The sequence below is a fragment of the Uloborus diversus genome, chromosome 4 (genome assembly GCF_026930045.1).
Source record: "Uloborus diversus isolate 005 chromosome 4, Udiv.v.3.1, whole genome shotgun sequence".
In the NCBI taxonomy this organism is placed as follows: Eukaryota; Metazoa; Arthropoda; class Arachnida; order Araneae; family Uloboridae; genus Uloborus; species Uloborus diversus.
In genome coordinates, this window is record NC_072734.1 from 193,024,506 (window position 1) to 193,040,089 (window position 15,584).

At 31.7% G+C, this 15,584-nt stretch overlaps 1 protein-coding gene across 1 annotated transcript in view; it reads left to right on the top strand.

Moving 5' to 3' along the window:
* LOC129220417 (aldehyde dehydrogenase, mitochondrial-like) overlaps positions 1 to 15,167 on the top strand; it is a 32,420-nt gene extending 17,253 nt beyond the window's left edge. The window contains exons 8-12 of the mRNA XM_054854836.1: positions 111 to 295; positions 1,796 to 1,960; positions 10,140 to 10,297; positions 12,998 to 13,112; positions 14,666 to 15,167. Of these exons, the coding sequence (XP_054710811.1) occupies positions 111 to 295; positions 1,796 to 1,960; positions 10,140 to 10,297; positions 12,998 to 13,112; positions 14,666 to 14,698 (656 nt within the window). The 3' untranslated portion in view covers positions 14,699 to 15,167. The remainder of the gene's footprint in view (positions 1 to 110; positions 296 to 1,795; positions 1,961 to 10,139; positions 10,298 to 12,997; positions 13,113 to 14,665) is intronic.
* Positions 15,168 to 15,584: the final 417 nt, after the last annotated feature.

Sequence of the window (15,584 nt, forward strand, 5' to 3'; positions counted from 1 at the left end):
TCTATATTTAAATAATACGGTACATTAATGCTTGTAAAATTTTTAAAATTTGAAATTCCCTTAAATTGTTGAAGTATATCAAGACATGACTTGAACATTTTGTTTTTCAGTGGATAATGCAATTCAGTCTTCCCATCTCGGCCTTTTCTTCAACCAAGGGCAGTGCTGTTGTGCGGGATCTCGAATTTTCGTCGAAGAGAAAATTTACGACCAGTTTGTTGAAAAGAGTGCAGATATTGCTAAAAAGAGGATTCTAGGTAATCCGTTTGATCCAAAAACCCAACAAGGACCACAGGTAATTCTTCTCCTTTTAAATTAACACTGTTAACTTAGGGTTGTAGCACAACCAAAAACTCGGGTGGTTCACAAATTTCAAAGCTTTTTTGCTCATTTTTTTCTTTCTGGAAAAAGGCTGGGAAACTGTCAGGGAATTTTAAAAATTTCCCTGAATATCTCGGAAAATTGTTTTGCAATCACCCAATCGGCAAAATTTTTGAATTATCTTCATGGAAGTTCCTTTCATTGGGTAAAATAGAAACAACATTGTTTTTCATTAAACCAAAAAAATGGGGGGAGGGAAAAAACTATATGGGGGGGGGTGATAGTCTGCTATTTACTGAATTCCAGCAGTGATTTAAAACTGTGTGAGCCTACTTTCCAGTGGTGTAACGATAAACGTTTCATGAGGATAGTTTTCATTGATTTTTGAACCCAACCAGATAAATAGAAGTATATTATAAAAATAAATAGATGTAAATCGATCGACAAACATAAATAGATGTTAATAAATAGATAGAAAGATAATAATATGTGATATAAAAAGTTGGTAGTAGTGGTTGATGTAGGTGGATAGATAGAAATAGATATAAATGGACAAATATAAATAGATATGAGTAAATAGATAGACAAACAGGTAGAGATATGTATATGGGGTTATATATGGTATGAATAGGTAAGCATAAATAGAAAGATAAAAAATAGGTATAGAGAGATGTATTTATGTAGTTAAAGAAATGGGTAAAAATAGGGAGATATAGATGGCGAGATATAGCATAGAGAGATAGATAAATGATAGATAAATAGAGATAAAGGTAGAGCCGTAAACACTTTCTTTTCAAAAGAAAATTGATTGGTGCTATACTCTTTCAAATTTTGTTTCTTCATGGGAGTGGTTTTACCCCCCCCCCTTCTCTACACCGCTGCTAATTTCTACATGTGAGCAAAGAAACACATTTTTTCTTTTCTTTGCACAATCTATGTTTTTACACTTCCGTTATTTGTTAAGTTTTGTTGCAATGTAAATCAATAATATTAATTTTCATTCTAATTAAGACCCAAAATTTTAATATGATTTTGAGAGTTTAGTACGGTCTTTGATGTGCTATAAAATTAAACATTGGATCACAATTGATTTATGTGTTGATTTTATTCCTTTGTACAATCCATTAGTTATTGCTAGAAGCAATTAATCATAAGAATTAAAAATGAATTATCTGAAAAAATAAGGATGTTTTTAGAAAGGTGTTAAATTCATAAAAATGTAGTCTGTACCCCCTTCCCCTCCTTGGTAAGTGTTTTTTTCTTGATATTTTAGATATAAATACATATACACGTGGGTATTTAAAAGTAATCTCAATATTAAAATTTCTAAGAACTTGCATTATTTAGTTCATTACCAAGTACCGAGGAAAACATCGTTTAAGTTTTCAGCTTACCGAATACGAACAGAAGACCTTTATAATGCTTCTTCATCTTATTCTAACGATCAACCAAAGCTTTTTGTGTGCAATTGCAGATTGATGGAGAGCAAATGAACAAAATTCTTGATCTGATAGAAAGCGGGAAATCGGAAGGTGCCAAAATGCTGTGTGGAGGAGGTCGCCATGGAGATCAGGGATATTTTGTTTCCCCAACTGTTTTTGCAGATGTGAAAGATGACATGCGAATTGCAAATGAAGAGGTAAATTCTTTAGAAATACAGAAAGTATCACGTACTGCTGAGGACTTGTTCTTTCTTTTTTTTTAATGTGCTTGGCCATTTTTAGGGTTTGCCATCAGTTCCAAACGGTTGTCAACTTTTTACTTGGTCAAGTACTTGTAGTTTTATGAAATACTAGCTTTTCTGTACCCGGCATTGCTCGGGTAATGGAAGTAGCAGAGGATAACAGTGTCTGGTGCACCTAGTTACGAAAATCCCCTATAATAATAACTTATTACCTATAACTTTTTCTAATTTTGGGAGAGTCCCGAGGCCCCTGGATTCCTTATATATTTGTCATTGTCCTTAAACAATCCTTAACTGTCATTAATGATCCTTTTAAAGTATTGATTTTCTTTACCCGAGCAATGCCGGGTACAAGAATGCTAGTATATGTATGTTATAACAGGACATTGATTTTTATCATTTACTTTTACGATGTGAAATAAAACTTAAATGCATTATGTATTTTATCTGCTATGATGTTCTTAAAAACTTCGTTTCCAGTTTTGAAAAATGTGAAAACTAAATACAGAAACATTATTATTTGACTTGAGAAAAGCCTCGAAGAATAACGTGAGAAACAAAAACAATATCGAATTTAAAATTCGCAATCAACCAAAAGTTGAGATGAAGTACTGAATAATGATTTGAATGGAGGAAAGCCTTTGAAAATAAGGGAATTAAATTTCAATGACAGGTTTTAATTTCGCAGAAATTAAGGAGTTTGAATTAATTTCTCCCAAACTAATTGATATTTCAAAAAATCCTTTCTTAGTGGATACTTCTGTAATCATGTGGATATGTCTGCCAAATTTCAAGTCTGAGGTGTCCACTGTATTGGCAGTGTGTTGATATTTATATGTATATATATTATCTCAGGACATTGATTTTTATATATATAGATTTGTTCACCAGCCCCATCTTCCCATGGGCAATGGAGCACCCACCCCTAAGATAACAGCCTTTCAAGAGCGATTAAAATCCCTCTCATATTACCCCCCCCCCCCTTAAAAGTTTCAGAAGTTCGTTCTGCAGCTAGGACTTGCATTCTTAGGTACCACTGGGTTCAACGTTTTATCTTCAGTAATGGTTATCTGATAGGGCTTCATTTTCTTTTTAGTGTTTGACATGTTGATTAGTACTTAATGAGCAAAGGCAGCTTTTGGTTTTGCAGGAAGTCTAGAGCCGAAGTATATAGTCTAGAGCAAATTTAGGACACATAAGTCCCTAAAATAGTTTTAATACTATATGGGATCCTTAAGGGTGATTTTTCAAAAAGTGTAACTTTTCTCAGGGTTCCCATGGGCCCTCAAAAGTCCCTATACAGGCCCTATTTTCGAGATTGTTTGTAGGAGCCCCTCCAAAAGCCATATTTTATAGTCAAAATCCTTAAAAATTAATCAAAGGCCCTATTTTTTTTAGGATTTATGTTATTCTGTGTCAAATCAACAAAAACAATTTCTCAATTTGACTTCTTAGATTTTCATGAAACTTTGAGAAACCATACTCTTTAATGCCTTAAATGTATATTCTTTTTAATCCAACATTTATAAGTGATGTGTAATTAATTTTTGAAATTCATTAAACAGCACTTTTTTTAACTTGCCAGCAGTGTTTTAAACAGGTTTCGTGACTTCTTTATTATTTTTTCAAAAAAAGTTGGTTTTTTTTTTAATCAGATTTTTTAAATTTAAAACTTATTTTTTTTCAAATCTTCAAAAATTTGTAGACATTAATTTTTATAATATGGACTTTAATATCAATTACTTTAACTCAATTAAATAAACTTATATTTCATACAATAGATAAAAAAAGCAACTTTTGAGATACTTTCATTTCATAGCAGAACTATTTTTTAACAATAGGTATAAGTAAAAGAGTTTTAATACAAATGCATGATTCAAATAAAATTTAACATTCCCCCCCCCCCCCCCTTTAGCTACAAGCACCAATCTTTTAATTATAATTCTGGGAAACAGTGGTACCTCAATTCCCTTGAATTATAATTTTCATACCTTTGAAGAAGAAGACAAAAAATCTTCATAATAAGGCAATGCGAACTAATGAATCCAGTCAGCTTACTTTTAAAATTAGGATAAGTTCTCTAAATACTCAATACATATTTAAGATTTATAAATATGTGAAAATGTTAAGATAAGATGTGATTTTGTTTTATACTTTGCTTTGAGCAAAGCAATCTAATTTTTCCATCATCATGTACGTTTTTAGTGTAAAATAATATGTTTAACAATTACTTTCCTTAATAGTAGTCATGGTGTAAAGAAAAACTGCAAATTTTTATTTTGTTCTGAGCTTATTTTGGAGTACAAGCAGTATTGCATGAGTCGGAAAATCTGTTACACGCAGAAAGAAGGATCAATGTAGTTTTACCTGTTGAAGTTTAGATTGTATAACACAGCATAGTTAAATTTAGAGCAATACATTCTAAAATTACAAAATTAATATTTAAAAGTTAAATCAACTGATTTTAATTAATGATTTTGTTAAAAAAATCACTTGATTCAAATCAATTAGTTTAAATCATGATTTAAATCAATGTACGGTGGTTTTAAGTGTTTAATTCAAGTTCCATGGGAGCAACAGAGTTGTATAATAACACATTTTAAAGGCAATTTCTTGCACTTTAATTTTATATACAGTAAACTCTCAATTATTCACGGAATAAGGTGGGACCTTAACCGTGAATAACCGACTTTGTGGATCATCCGCAAAGTAAGTAGAAGACAATATTAGTCTATGCAATAACTTTAGATAGATCAATAATATTTGCATCCTAACTAAAATAACATTGTATAAAAAAATCTTTGTAAAAGCTAAAAAAAAAAAAACGAGCTGATGTGTGCATCACATGACTTCCTTTTACTCCAATTTAATGTCATTTCCCCATTACTGGCAATTTTAATGTGACTCAATAGTTTACTCTCTAAATATCACCAACAGTGGCCAAATTGAAATCAGATTTAAAAAATAAAAAAAATCGCCAACTTTGTCGCCAAGTTGGCGACAAAACTTGGTAAAAAAAACACTGGCGATATATTGTCAAGTGCCTGTCAAATTATAACACCACTCGAGTTTACATCGAAATTAACAATGATTTCCCCCCAAAAAGGGGCAAAAGACCCCCTTAGGAACATCCGAATGCAACCAAAAGGGAAGGTGCACAACTAGACCCCACTAGGAGTCTATGTACCAAATTTAAACTTTCCAGGATATATCGTTTTTGATTTATGCGAGATACATACACACATATGCACATACATGCATACATACGGACATCTCGAGAAAACTCGTTGTAATTGACTCTGGGATCGTTAAAATGGATATTTCGGGTTGTCTGTAGGTTCCTCGGCATATATCACGTGTGGTCGATTCGAAAAAAAACTCAACATTCATTCAGGGGCGAGCAAAATGGAAATTAAGGCCAATTTTTGAGTGAATTTTTTTTTGCGAATACAATACTTCCTTTTTTGTAAAAGGAAGTAAAAAGAACCACTCATTACAGACGCTCGATTTCACACATATGCGAGCAAATGGTGCAAACTGATTGATTGAAACATATCAATCAGGGTTCGTACGCTCCGGGAATTCCGGGAAAACCGGGAATTGTCAGGGAAAATGACTCTGTCAAAAATGTCAGGGAAAAGTCAGGGAGTTTTCAAATTTTGTCCTCCAAATTTTTTTTTTTCCATTTTTTTCCCCAAGGAATTAAGTACTATGAGATCTTCTTCGTTTTTATTGTGATTTCACGAAAAAAATTCTAAATTTTTATCTAAACCGACGCTGGCACTTAAAAACTGCAATCGAAAAATGAACGTTTTTTTTTCACAACGAAAAATGCGCCAAAAGAGCGAAGATTTTCTTACATGGAGTCAGTGAGGGGAATGCATTTCTTTCTACTGCCTAAAGTTTTAGATGGGTTGCCACAACATTCTAATCGTTTCAGGGTTCGTACGCTCCGGGAAAACTTGGAATTATCAGGGAAAATGACTTAGTCAAAAATGTCAAGGAATTTTCCAAATGTGTCCCCAAAATTTTTCTTTTCCCAATTTTTTCCCAGGGAATTTCGTTTTATGAGATCTAATCTTCATTTTTATCGATGTATTTAAAAGAAATTGTAACAATTTTAAAGCAATGAAAAAAGTGGCGACCCAAAAAATTTTCCGCAGCCGCCATTTTTGGCTCTCAGTAGTTCCCAAGGGAAAAAAAATCAGGTGAACAGCAATTATGCACAAACTCAACAGGAGAGAAGACAATTTACTGCTTCGGAAGCACAACCTGTAGATGGGAGGGTCGATCTGGGGAAATCGTTTTTTTTTTTTTTTGATCGGAAAATCATTTCAGCTACGTGTGAAACGTAGTCGCCATCTTTGGTCATTCACAAGATGGAAGTAGATACGATCCAAAAATGCCTAAGTTTCTAAAAACAAAGCAGAATTGGATGTTTTCTTTAATTGAAAACTGATGAAAACAACAAAAAATGGTCTGCAAATTGTTTTTCTATTATTATTTGTAATAATTTTCTTGAGAAATGAAAAATTTTGTTCTTAAAACTTAATCTTATCCTCACTGCCTCGGACGCAAATGTGATAAAAACTTTTCAATGAATTGTAGTATCATGAAGATTTATTATTTTTTGTCTTCATGCAACAAATTAAAAAAAGTTATTTCTTATTTTTGGGCATAGCCGCCATATTTGGTCATTCCCAAGATGGAAGTACACAAGACTTTTTCAAGTGCCTAAGTTCCCGAAAATGGCATTGGATGTTAATTGCAATGCAAACTATTGAAAACAACACAAATTGTGCCCTTTTTTTCCGGATAATTTGTAATTATTTTCTGGAAAAATGCAAAATTTAATCTTCATAACATTTTTTTTTGTTTTAATTGATTTAGACTCTTATGTGCTAAATACTGACTATTTTGCTTTTATTGTAGTTTTTTAAGGATTATTAATTATTTATTACTACTTTTATACTACAAATCCAAAAATCTACTTATTATTTTAAATTTTTCACTTTGTCGCCATATTTGATCGTTTGCACAATGGAAGTAGACTTAAACTTCCAGAAACAGAATTGGACGTTTATATCAATGTGTAATATTGAAAACAACATTAAATGTGCAAAATGTTATGAATTTTTGAAAATTAACTATTACTTTCTGGAAAAGAAAGTTTGAAATTTTAATGTAAGCGTCCTTTAATATGTGAAAAAAAAAAAAAAAAGATTATTGGCATTGGCCTATGATTGGCGGAGTTGATTTTTGTTACTATGCATTACATGGTATGCCGATTGATGCAACAAGTTAATCATATTTATACTGAAATTTAGCATTGCATTTTGCTCAATATGTTTTGTGTAACCTACTTATAAGAAAATAAAAAGTATTGTAAACCAAAAGCAGATGCTAAAAGGTTGCTGCAGGACTACAGCAAAACGCTATAATATTACGCGTGACATCAAAGAAACGCTAAAATTAGTTGAAAGTACTCTGTTTTCAACAAATAGTAAACAAATTAAAACAATTTTGAACAAAATGTTTAAAAAAAACTTAAAATTTTGACAGAGAAAACAAACGAAAAAAAAAACCAAGTTTTTTTTTTTTAAATCTAAGGGGAGAATTTCAGTTCTTCTGCATCGCTACTTAAACAATTTTAATTATTTTAAAAATATTACTATTTAAACTTAAATTTTGAATGAAGCGAGTAACCTGGAATTTTCTAAAAAACAACCTGGAAAACCTGGAAAAGTCAGGGAACTTTTTTTAACCAAAAGTGTATGAACCCTGATCAAGCTAGGTTACACCAAAAATGAATAAGGGAAAGGAAGGAAGTTGTTTTGAATAAAATTGGTGTGGTCACTTGATTATGCTTGTAAGTTGTATAGCTCTAAAAATCAGGTTTCAAGTAGTCAGGATTTAGGGCCCATGAAAGGTTTGATGCCATTCAAAGGGAAGGGGAAGAAAACAATTGGGATGTCTAGAAGCAGGTTTTGCACTAAGTTGAAATGTGTGCATTTATCTACATTCAGTTAATTGTTGCCAAAAAAAAAAAAAAAAGACATTTTCTTGACTGTATGAAAGTTGGTGGGCAATCCATCCCACAGATAATTGGGAGTTTAGTGTATATAATTTAATTTGAAAAAAAAAAAATCACAAAATTTAAAATTCAAAATAATGTTCTTTAATTTTTTTAAGGGAATCTTAAATGTATTCTAAAGGGGTCTTTTGCCCCTTTTTGGGGGGAAATCATTGTTAATTTCGATGTAAACTCGAGTGGTGTTATAATTTGACAGGCACTTGACAATATATCGCCAGTGTTTTTTTACCAAGTTTTGTCGCCAACTTGGCGACAAAGTTGGCGATTTTTTTTATTTTTTAAATCTGATTTCAATTTGGCCACTGTTGGTGATATTTAGAGAGTAAACTATTGAGTCACATTAAAATTGCCAGTAATGGGGAAATGACATTAAATTGGAGTAAAAGGAAGTCATGTGATGCACACATCAGCTCTTTTCCAAAAATTTTAAGAGATACTAGAATCTTTAACATTTTTAAATTTAACATTTTATAAAAAAAATTCTCAACAATTATTCAAGTTACATAAACATAATAAATTAATGCGCATGTAATTCTCTTTAAAATGAGCTATCATACAACTGTATAGTTCACATAAAACTTTAGTTATAACGTTTAAAAGCGCTGCTGTAAAGTAAAAAAAAAGAGCTTTATAACGCATTTCAAAAATATTCATCAATTATGAATGATAAATAAAAAAATATATATACAAATAAATTTAAGACATCAAAGAGAATTGGTGTGCGACATTGGCGTGAAGTGCCCTAAATAGTTTAAAAATGTGCCGTAAAAAGGCCATATAAAGGCCCTATTTTTTAATCTGCTGGAAGAGTGGGAACTCTGTTTCTGTCACACGGCTTTTACGGTAAAAACTTTAAAGAACAATTCATTTAGCAATGATTTTTAATTTCATCAAAAATATATATTTAAACCTGCCCACAATCTTTTAACAATTTTTATTTTAGTGCATTTTTGGTGCACAACATGTGAATTCTCACCTCCGTGGCATGTCACACACCTGGTGTGACTGTTTAGTTTATGTTGCTTAATAACGTGTTTAATTAAAAAAGTATATACTTATTCATTTATTATTCCTTTCACAAGAGTCTCAAACACAAATTGTTTAAGTATATTTAATTTTTCAATATTGTATTTTAGTAGGATAAGGAGTCCTGTCACACAATAAATTCTCAGCTCCATTACCTAAGCACAAAATGCCATTCCTTATTAACATGTGGCAGTAATTACATCAAATAATTTTCCATGAAGAATGTATCTATTAGGTCTATATTAATGGAAAGATCCCCACCTCCATGAATCTCACCTCCATGACAGGACCTTATCAGTGTCATTATTTCTGAGGTGAAAATAAATGATGGAGGGGAAATACATCAATAATAGGCATTCTACCATAATTATAAATTGCCAGTATAGCCTCAAATTTACTAAACGCTATTTTAAACATACATTTGAAACTACTAATTAAGCCGAACTTTAATTAAGAGAGCTTAATATTATATTTCCACTAATTATTAAAATAGCTGATTGTTTGCACAATTAACAAAATGACTACTTTAATATTAAATTGACCTTGATTTTTAAATATTATTATTATTATTTTTTTTTTTTTTTTTGAAAGTACCAGAAGCATATAGAAATTTATTTTGGAAGAGGCCCAAGATAAATATTATGAGAAACTTCCAAGTTTTAATTTGAAAATATTAAAATCCTTGTTCAAAATGAGTGGTTTAAAACTTATTTTAGGAGGGGCCCTAACTCTTTCAGCTCCCCTTTAAATATGCCATAGAAAACAACCTACTTTATCGAGATAATATATTTTTCCAAGGGAATCCATAAAAAAAAAAAAAGTTGCACATTTTTTTAGGCTAGACCTGGTTTGGCGAACTCTGTCTAGAATTGACTTTTCTTTCCTGGCTGGTGTTTTTGTATTATTGTTTGGGTTTGTTTACATGAAATTGGATATACTGTACTTACAAAATTTGTTTACTTGAAATATTGAGTATTCTAAAACAAAGCTTTTTAATTATTATACATTTTCTAGATTTTCGGTCCTGTCATGCAAATCATCAAATTCAAGACAGTCGAAGAGCTTTTGGAGAGAGCCAACAAGACTATGTATGGACTCGCTGCCAGTCTCTTTACAAAAGACATTGACAAAGCAATGTATTTCTCCAATGGATTACGGGCAGGAACTGTTTGGTAATCGTCTGCTTCATTTTTTCAATTGCACTTAATTTTAGCTGAACTACTCTATTATAATTGAGGACTAATTTATCGAAAGGGAACATATCCATTTTCTAAAAATGTTCAGGAGGTGAGAAAAACGAATTAGGGTAAGAGCAAAAAATAGTTTTATCAACTCCTCTGGGTACAGAATCGAGCACGAAAGCACAGCAAATCATGGCCCAGAGTAAGAAATGTTTGTGTAAAAAAAACAAGGGGATATCGCCATCTTAATTATGGATAAGTGCCCTTTTGAGCGAAAACCTGCATGTTGAGAATTCCAATTTCACCAAAACCTTCTCATATTCTCTTGTCGAAGTCCATGAACCTAAAAGTAGTGGATTAAAATTTGAGGATTTTGGACATGTGCTCCTTTGAATCTAAAAGTCTTCGTACTACAGATTCTTTCAGGATATGTCCCCTTTTGTTCAAAACAAAACGTGCAGAGGACGGATTTGTTCCCTTTTGATCAAAAAGCCACACTTTACCCTTAAATAAAATAGGATTTTCCACGTTTGGACTTCTTGAGAACAAGTGATTTGATAAATGTCATCTGAAAGATTTAGAAAATATCATAAAATGATTTTTTCTAAAAAGTGAATATGTTCCCTTTTGATAAATTGCTCCTCAATTGTGTACAACTGAACTGCAAAATCTTACTCTGTTTTAAGTACAGTCAATCCAGGTAGATCTGATCCAAATTTTCTACTTTGTGTGTGAACTGCACCACTCATTTTTTAAACCTCCGATGCAATAAAGAAGGTTTGATGTGCCTGTGTATCTGTCTGACACTGTAGTTCCTAAACAAATGAATTGTTTTTTTGTCAAAATGGAGACTTGATCCATATTGTTCTAAGCAAGATCTCTTCTTTGGATTACTTTAATTAACAAACATATTGGTTAAAAACTTCGAAAATGAGTCTTTTTTTTCACGAATTTGGTTGTAAAATATACTTGCCCATTCAAAATATTATCATAAAAGAAAAGGCTAATTTTTCTGCTTGTGATGGAGTTTGTTTAGAACTTCCTAGTTATATAGAACTTAAATTTTTTACCACATTTTAACTACACTTATAAGTTTTTATTCACATGATTTCGTTGCTGAATTTGAGGACCCTCAGTGGTATAAAATGTGTGTCTGTTGCCATTTTGAGTTTTCCAACAAATAAAATGCTTGATACAACAAATAAAATACTTAATACTGCATTTTAATGTATCAGAAAGTTCGATTTTTCCTCTTGATTCTTCTTTTGCGACTCGTAAATTTTAGTAGTGATTATCTTTCCTTTTCTTTGTTTCCCACATTACCTAGGAAAGCATTTAAATTCTGAAAATGTTCTGACCAACAAAATTAAAGTGAGTTTTAGGTCGGAATCATGATTAGATTTCTTTCTTTTTTTTTTGTTTAAAATTTAATTATAGTCAGTGCTGTTCCCATAGAGTACACTCTGAGCTACCGACTGCTATGAAAAAATCATAGTTTCTACAAATTACAGCTTTAAACTACAAAGCTACAAAATCGGGTCCAAAAACTACGGTTTTCTGCTTTTCTAATTTATAATTCCAAGAAAGAAAGAAAAAAAAGCATGAAAACTAAAACTAGTAATACTTAAAATACACCGCCAGCTCAGTTATTCCATCCGAGGACTGCAGTTTCGTGCTTTTTAACACTCATCAGCCCGGAATAGGAATCACATGAGCTGGAGGCGAAAAACCTCTTAAGGGAGCCAAGAGAGCCAAACAAACTGTCTGATGGAATAACTGAGCTGGCAGTGTATTTTAAGTATTTCTGCCTTAGCCCTGGCTTAGGGCGGTAACTTACTACAAAATACCATGCTTTGCCATCGATCTTTGAGTTGAACCGCACCATTGATGCAGTCACTTGTCTGGTTTGCTAGTTCTACATTAGCTACCAGTTTGTTTGGCTCTCTTGGCTCCCTTAAGAGGTTTTTCACCTCCAGCTCATGTGATTCCTATTCCGGGCTGATGAGTGTTAAAAAGCACGAAACTGCAGTCCTCGGATGGAATAACTGAGCTGGCGGTGTATTTTAAGTACTTCTGCCTTAGTCCTGGCTTAGGGCGGTAACTTACTATAAAACTGGTAAGTTCAGAAGATTAAACTTCTACACGTGTGCCACCCTCTCTGCGCAACAAGCATCGCTCTTCGAAAATTGCATGGCGTAAAAATGTATCGGTTTATTGATTCTGAAGTATTGTTTGATTCTGAAGCAGCGGCCACGCCCCCCTCCCCCCCCCCCCTCCGAAAATGCTGCTATGATTTTGGATTTTCAGAAGTTGGCAACTCTGGGTATACTCCATATATGCCGTATGCTCTCAAGTATTTTTTAGACACCTAGCGTATACCCTCAAGCTTTAAAAAATTTCATATTACGACATACTATGTATGTGGTTGCATACACATATTGTGCGTAATGGATTACTTGGACTATAACCTCAGAAAAATTGGTTGGAACATCACTGATTATAGTTCTTGTGAAGTGATATAAACTAAAAATTATAGACTAGTGCAAAGTTACTCCACAAGGTTCAAGGTTAGTACTTGCCAAACAATTGAGCTGTTTATGCTTTGGAATAAGAATTATGTGTTGTACTTCGAACATTTTATTTATTTATTCATTTTCCAAATGTGTTCATTGGATTTTACCGTTTTCATAGGATCAATTGCTATGACGTTTTCTCTGCACAAGCACCCTTTGGAGGATTCAAAATGTCTGGGATTGGACGAGAGCTTGGAGAATATGGTCTGCAGGCCTACAGTGAAATCAAAACAGTAAGTGTTAAGCCCCCTCTTAATTTATTTTTTTACTCGCTTTGTGTAATTACACAAATAAAATGAGCAGAAATGTTTTTATTGATTATTGATTCTTTTGTATTTAATGAATATAAATATGAAGGAATCAATAAGTCATTTAATTCCAGCCATTGATTAACCAACCACCAGTGAAAATAAAGTCTTTTATTTCCATATCTGATCATTTGTTTGGCCAAAAAAATGTATATCTACAGTCAATTCACGATAACTCAAATCTAAAGGGACCAACGAAAAACTTTGACTTATCAGAAGTTCGACTTACCGCTAGTTTGGGTTTTCGACATTTCAATATTAAAAACCATCGAATATTGTAATTAATATGTACATATAACAGACAAAATAACAGAACTTAAAAGTTTTTAAGCAAAATCTGCACAATTTAATAAAAAATATTAAGAGAAAAAAAAATCAAAAGCATGGTTTTGATTTAGATAACTGCTGGAACAGGACCACTTGAAAGAGCTGGTTCTACTTCAAGAAAGGTACAGTTCTTCATTCCTTTCTAATTCGAATTCATGGATTCTACTGCTTTGGAGTTTCTATTTTTCTTTGAATGTCATTAACAGAGTACTTGCTTAGACATCTTTAATAGTAAAGAAAACTCAATCTGTCTCTCAGGAACTTATCAGCAAATGATCAAACTAAAAAATGAAGGGGAATGCATCTTAGCTTAGGTCAGCCTTTGAATAAAGGTACAATTAGTTGACTTGACAACTTGACAGTTTAAAAGCAAATTCTTAGTCCAGTAAAATGTCAAAGTGTAAACAGTACAGTACAACAAATTTCTTTTTTTTCTTTTTTAGAAATAAATCTCGAGCCATCTTTGAAGAAACTTTGGGATATTGAGAATAATTTAATGGAATTAAAGACTAAGGGATCAGGACTTGATAAAAACTTCGAGTTATAGTAATATTCGAGTTATCGGACTTCGAGTTATTGCAAATTTACTGTATTTATGGATGCATTTTTTAATATCCAACAAAAAAGATTAGTTTTTTAAATTTTGCATTTCTAGCATTTTTATTTTCAACCAGTAGTTATATGCTTTAAAAAAACATCTCGAAGGCTTTGTCTTAGATTAAGTTAATAGAACTAATTAAAGATTACGGATCAAGTGTTTTAATAATCGTGTATGTATAGTTTGTTGTCTGATTCCTTTATGATGCCAAAGGGGAAAATATGGAGGTGTAACTCCCTTAGTGATAATTATTTGAATAAAATAATATAAGTAGTCAATTAATGCTTCAGGTATTTAATATTTATTTGATATAAAGAAGAACTTAATGTACTTTATGTAATACATATTTTCAAACAGCAAGGTTTCAATCAAAATTTTTATTGTTTCAATTTATTGGAATGCATTTTTTTCTGTAAAACCCAGATTTTATCTGTTAGGACCTGAATTAAATCAGACTCAGCCATAAAACTCTGTTGTGTGAGTATTATATATATATATATATAATATTTATTTATTTATTTATTTATTTATTTTTTTTTTTTTTTTTTTGCAGGTGACAATGAAAGTGCCTCAGAAGAACAGTTAATGAATTAGCTCTCATTCAAGCATCATAGGTTTGAGTTGACTGTTGAATGTACTGTGCACATGAGATTGTGATGTCCTATTGACTGTAATCAAAATGTAATACATTTTATTTTTGATAACATTTTGCTGTTTTTGTACTTATTGAATGATTACATGATAGCTTTAATGGGTTTCTAGAAAAACAAGAAGCAGAAAAAAAAACCAGAGATGAGAATTTTACATTGAATAGAGTAAATGTTTTACAGTGCCACCGCTAATTAAAATCACATTCGTTTTGATCATATGTGGTTTTATAAAGCGGCATACCTACACTAAAAAAAGTTTTGAAGTTTGAATACTCTAAAAAAGAAATGACTTCATTTATTTTAGTGGTTCAAAATAAAGTTTTAACCAACAAAGGGGTACATTTTTGAAAGACTTGCACAAGGGTCTTAAAATATTAGTGTATTTTTTTTTAATTAAAAAGTTGAAAATAAAAATTTAATTGTCTGATTTTTTTTTTTTTGTAGTTTTCCCAACATTACATTCTTCTCTTCGCTCTAAATGCATATATTGAAGGGAACAAAAAATTTGGAACTGTGATTTCCTCATCTTCCGAGACCGACTCCTCTATTTATTGCTATAAAAAAAATTTTCAATTTATTATATCTGGTGGAATTTTTAACATACTATAACTGTCTTTATCAATTTTTAACGTCTGCTGTCCAAAAGTTTGATTTTATAAAGGAACAATATTGAAAGTATTAAATGATAGTTCTGACAAATATTTATGCATTGAAATCTATCTGTTTGTCCTGATTCGATATTGAAAAGCAGGCTGATTTTATAAGTGGCAGTTACCGTATATGTGTTGTGGTAGAGAATCAGGACTGGTGAAAGGAGATAGA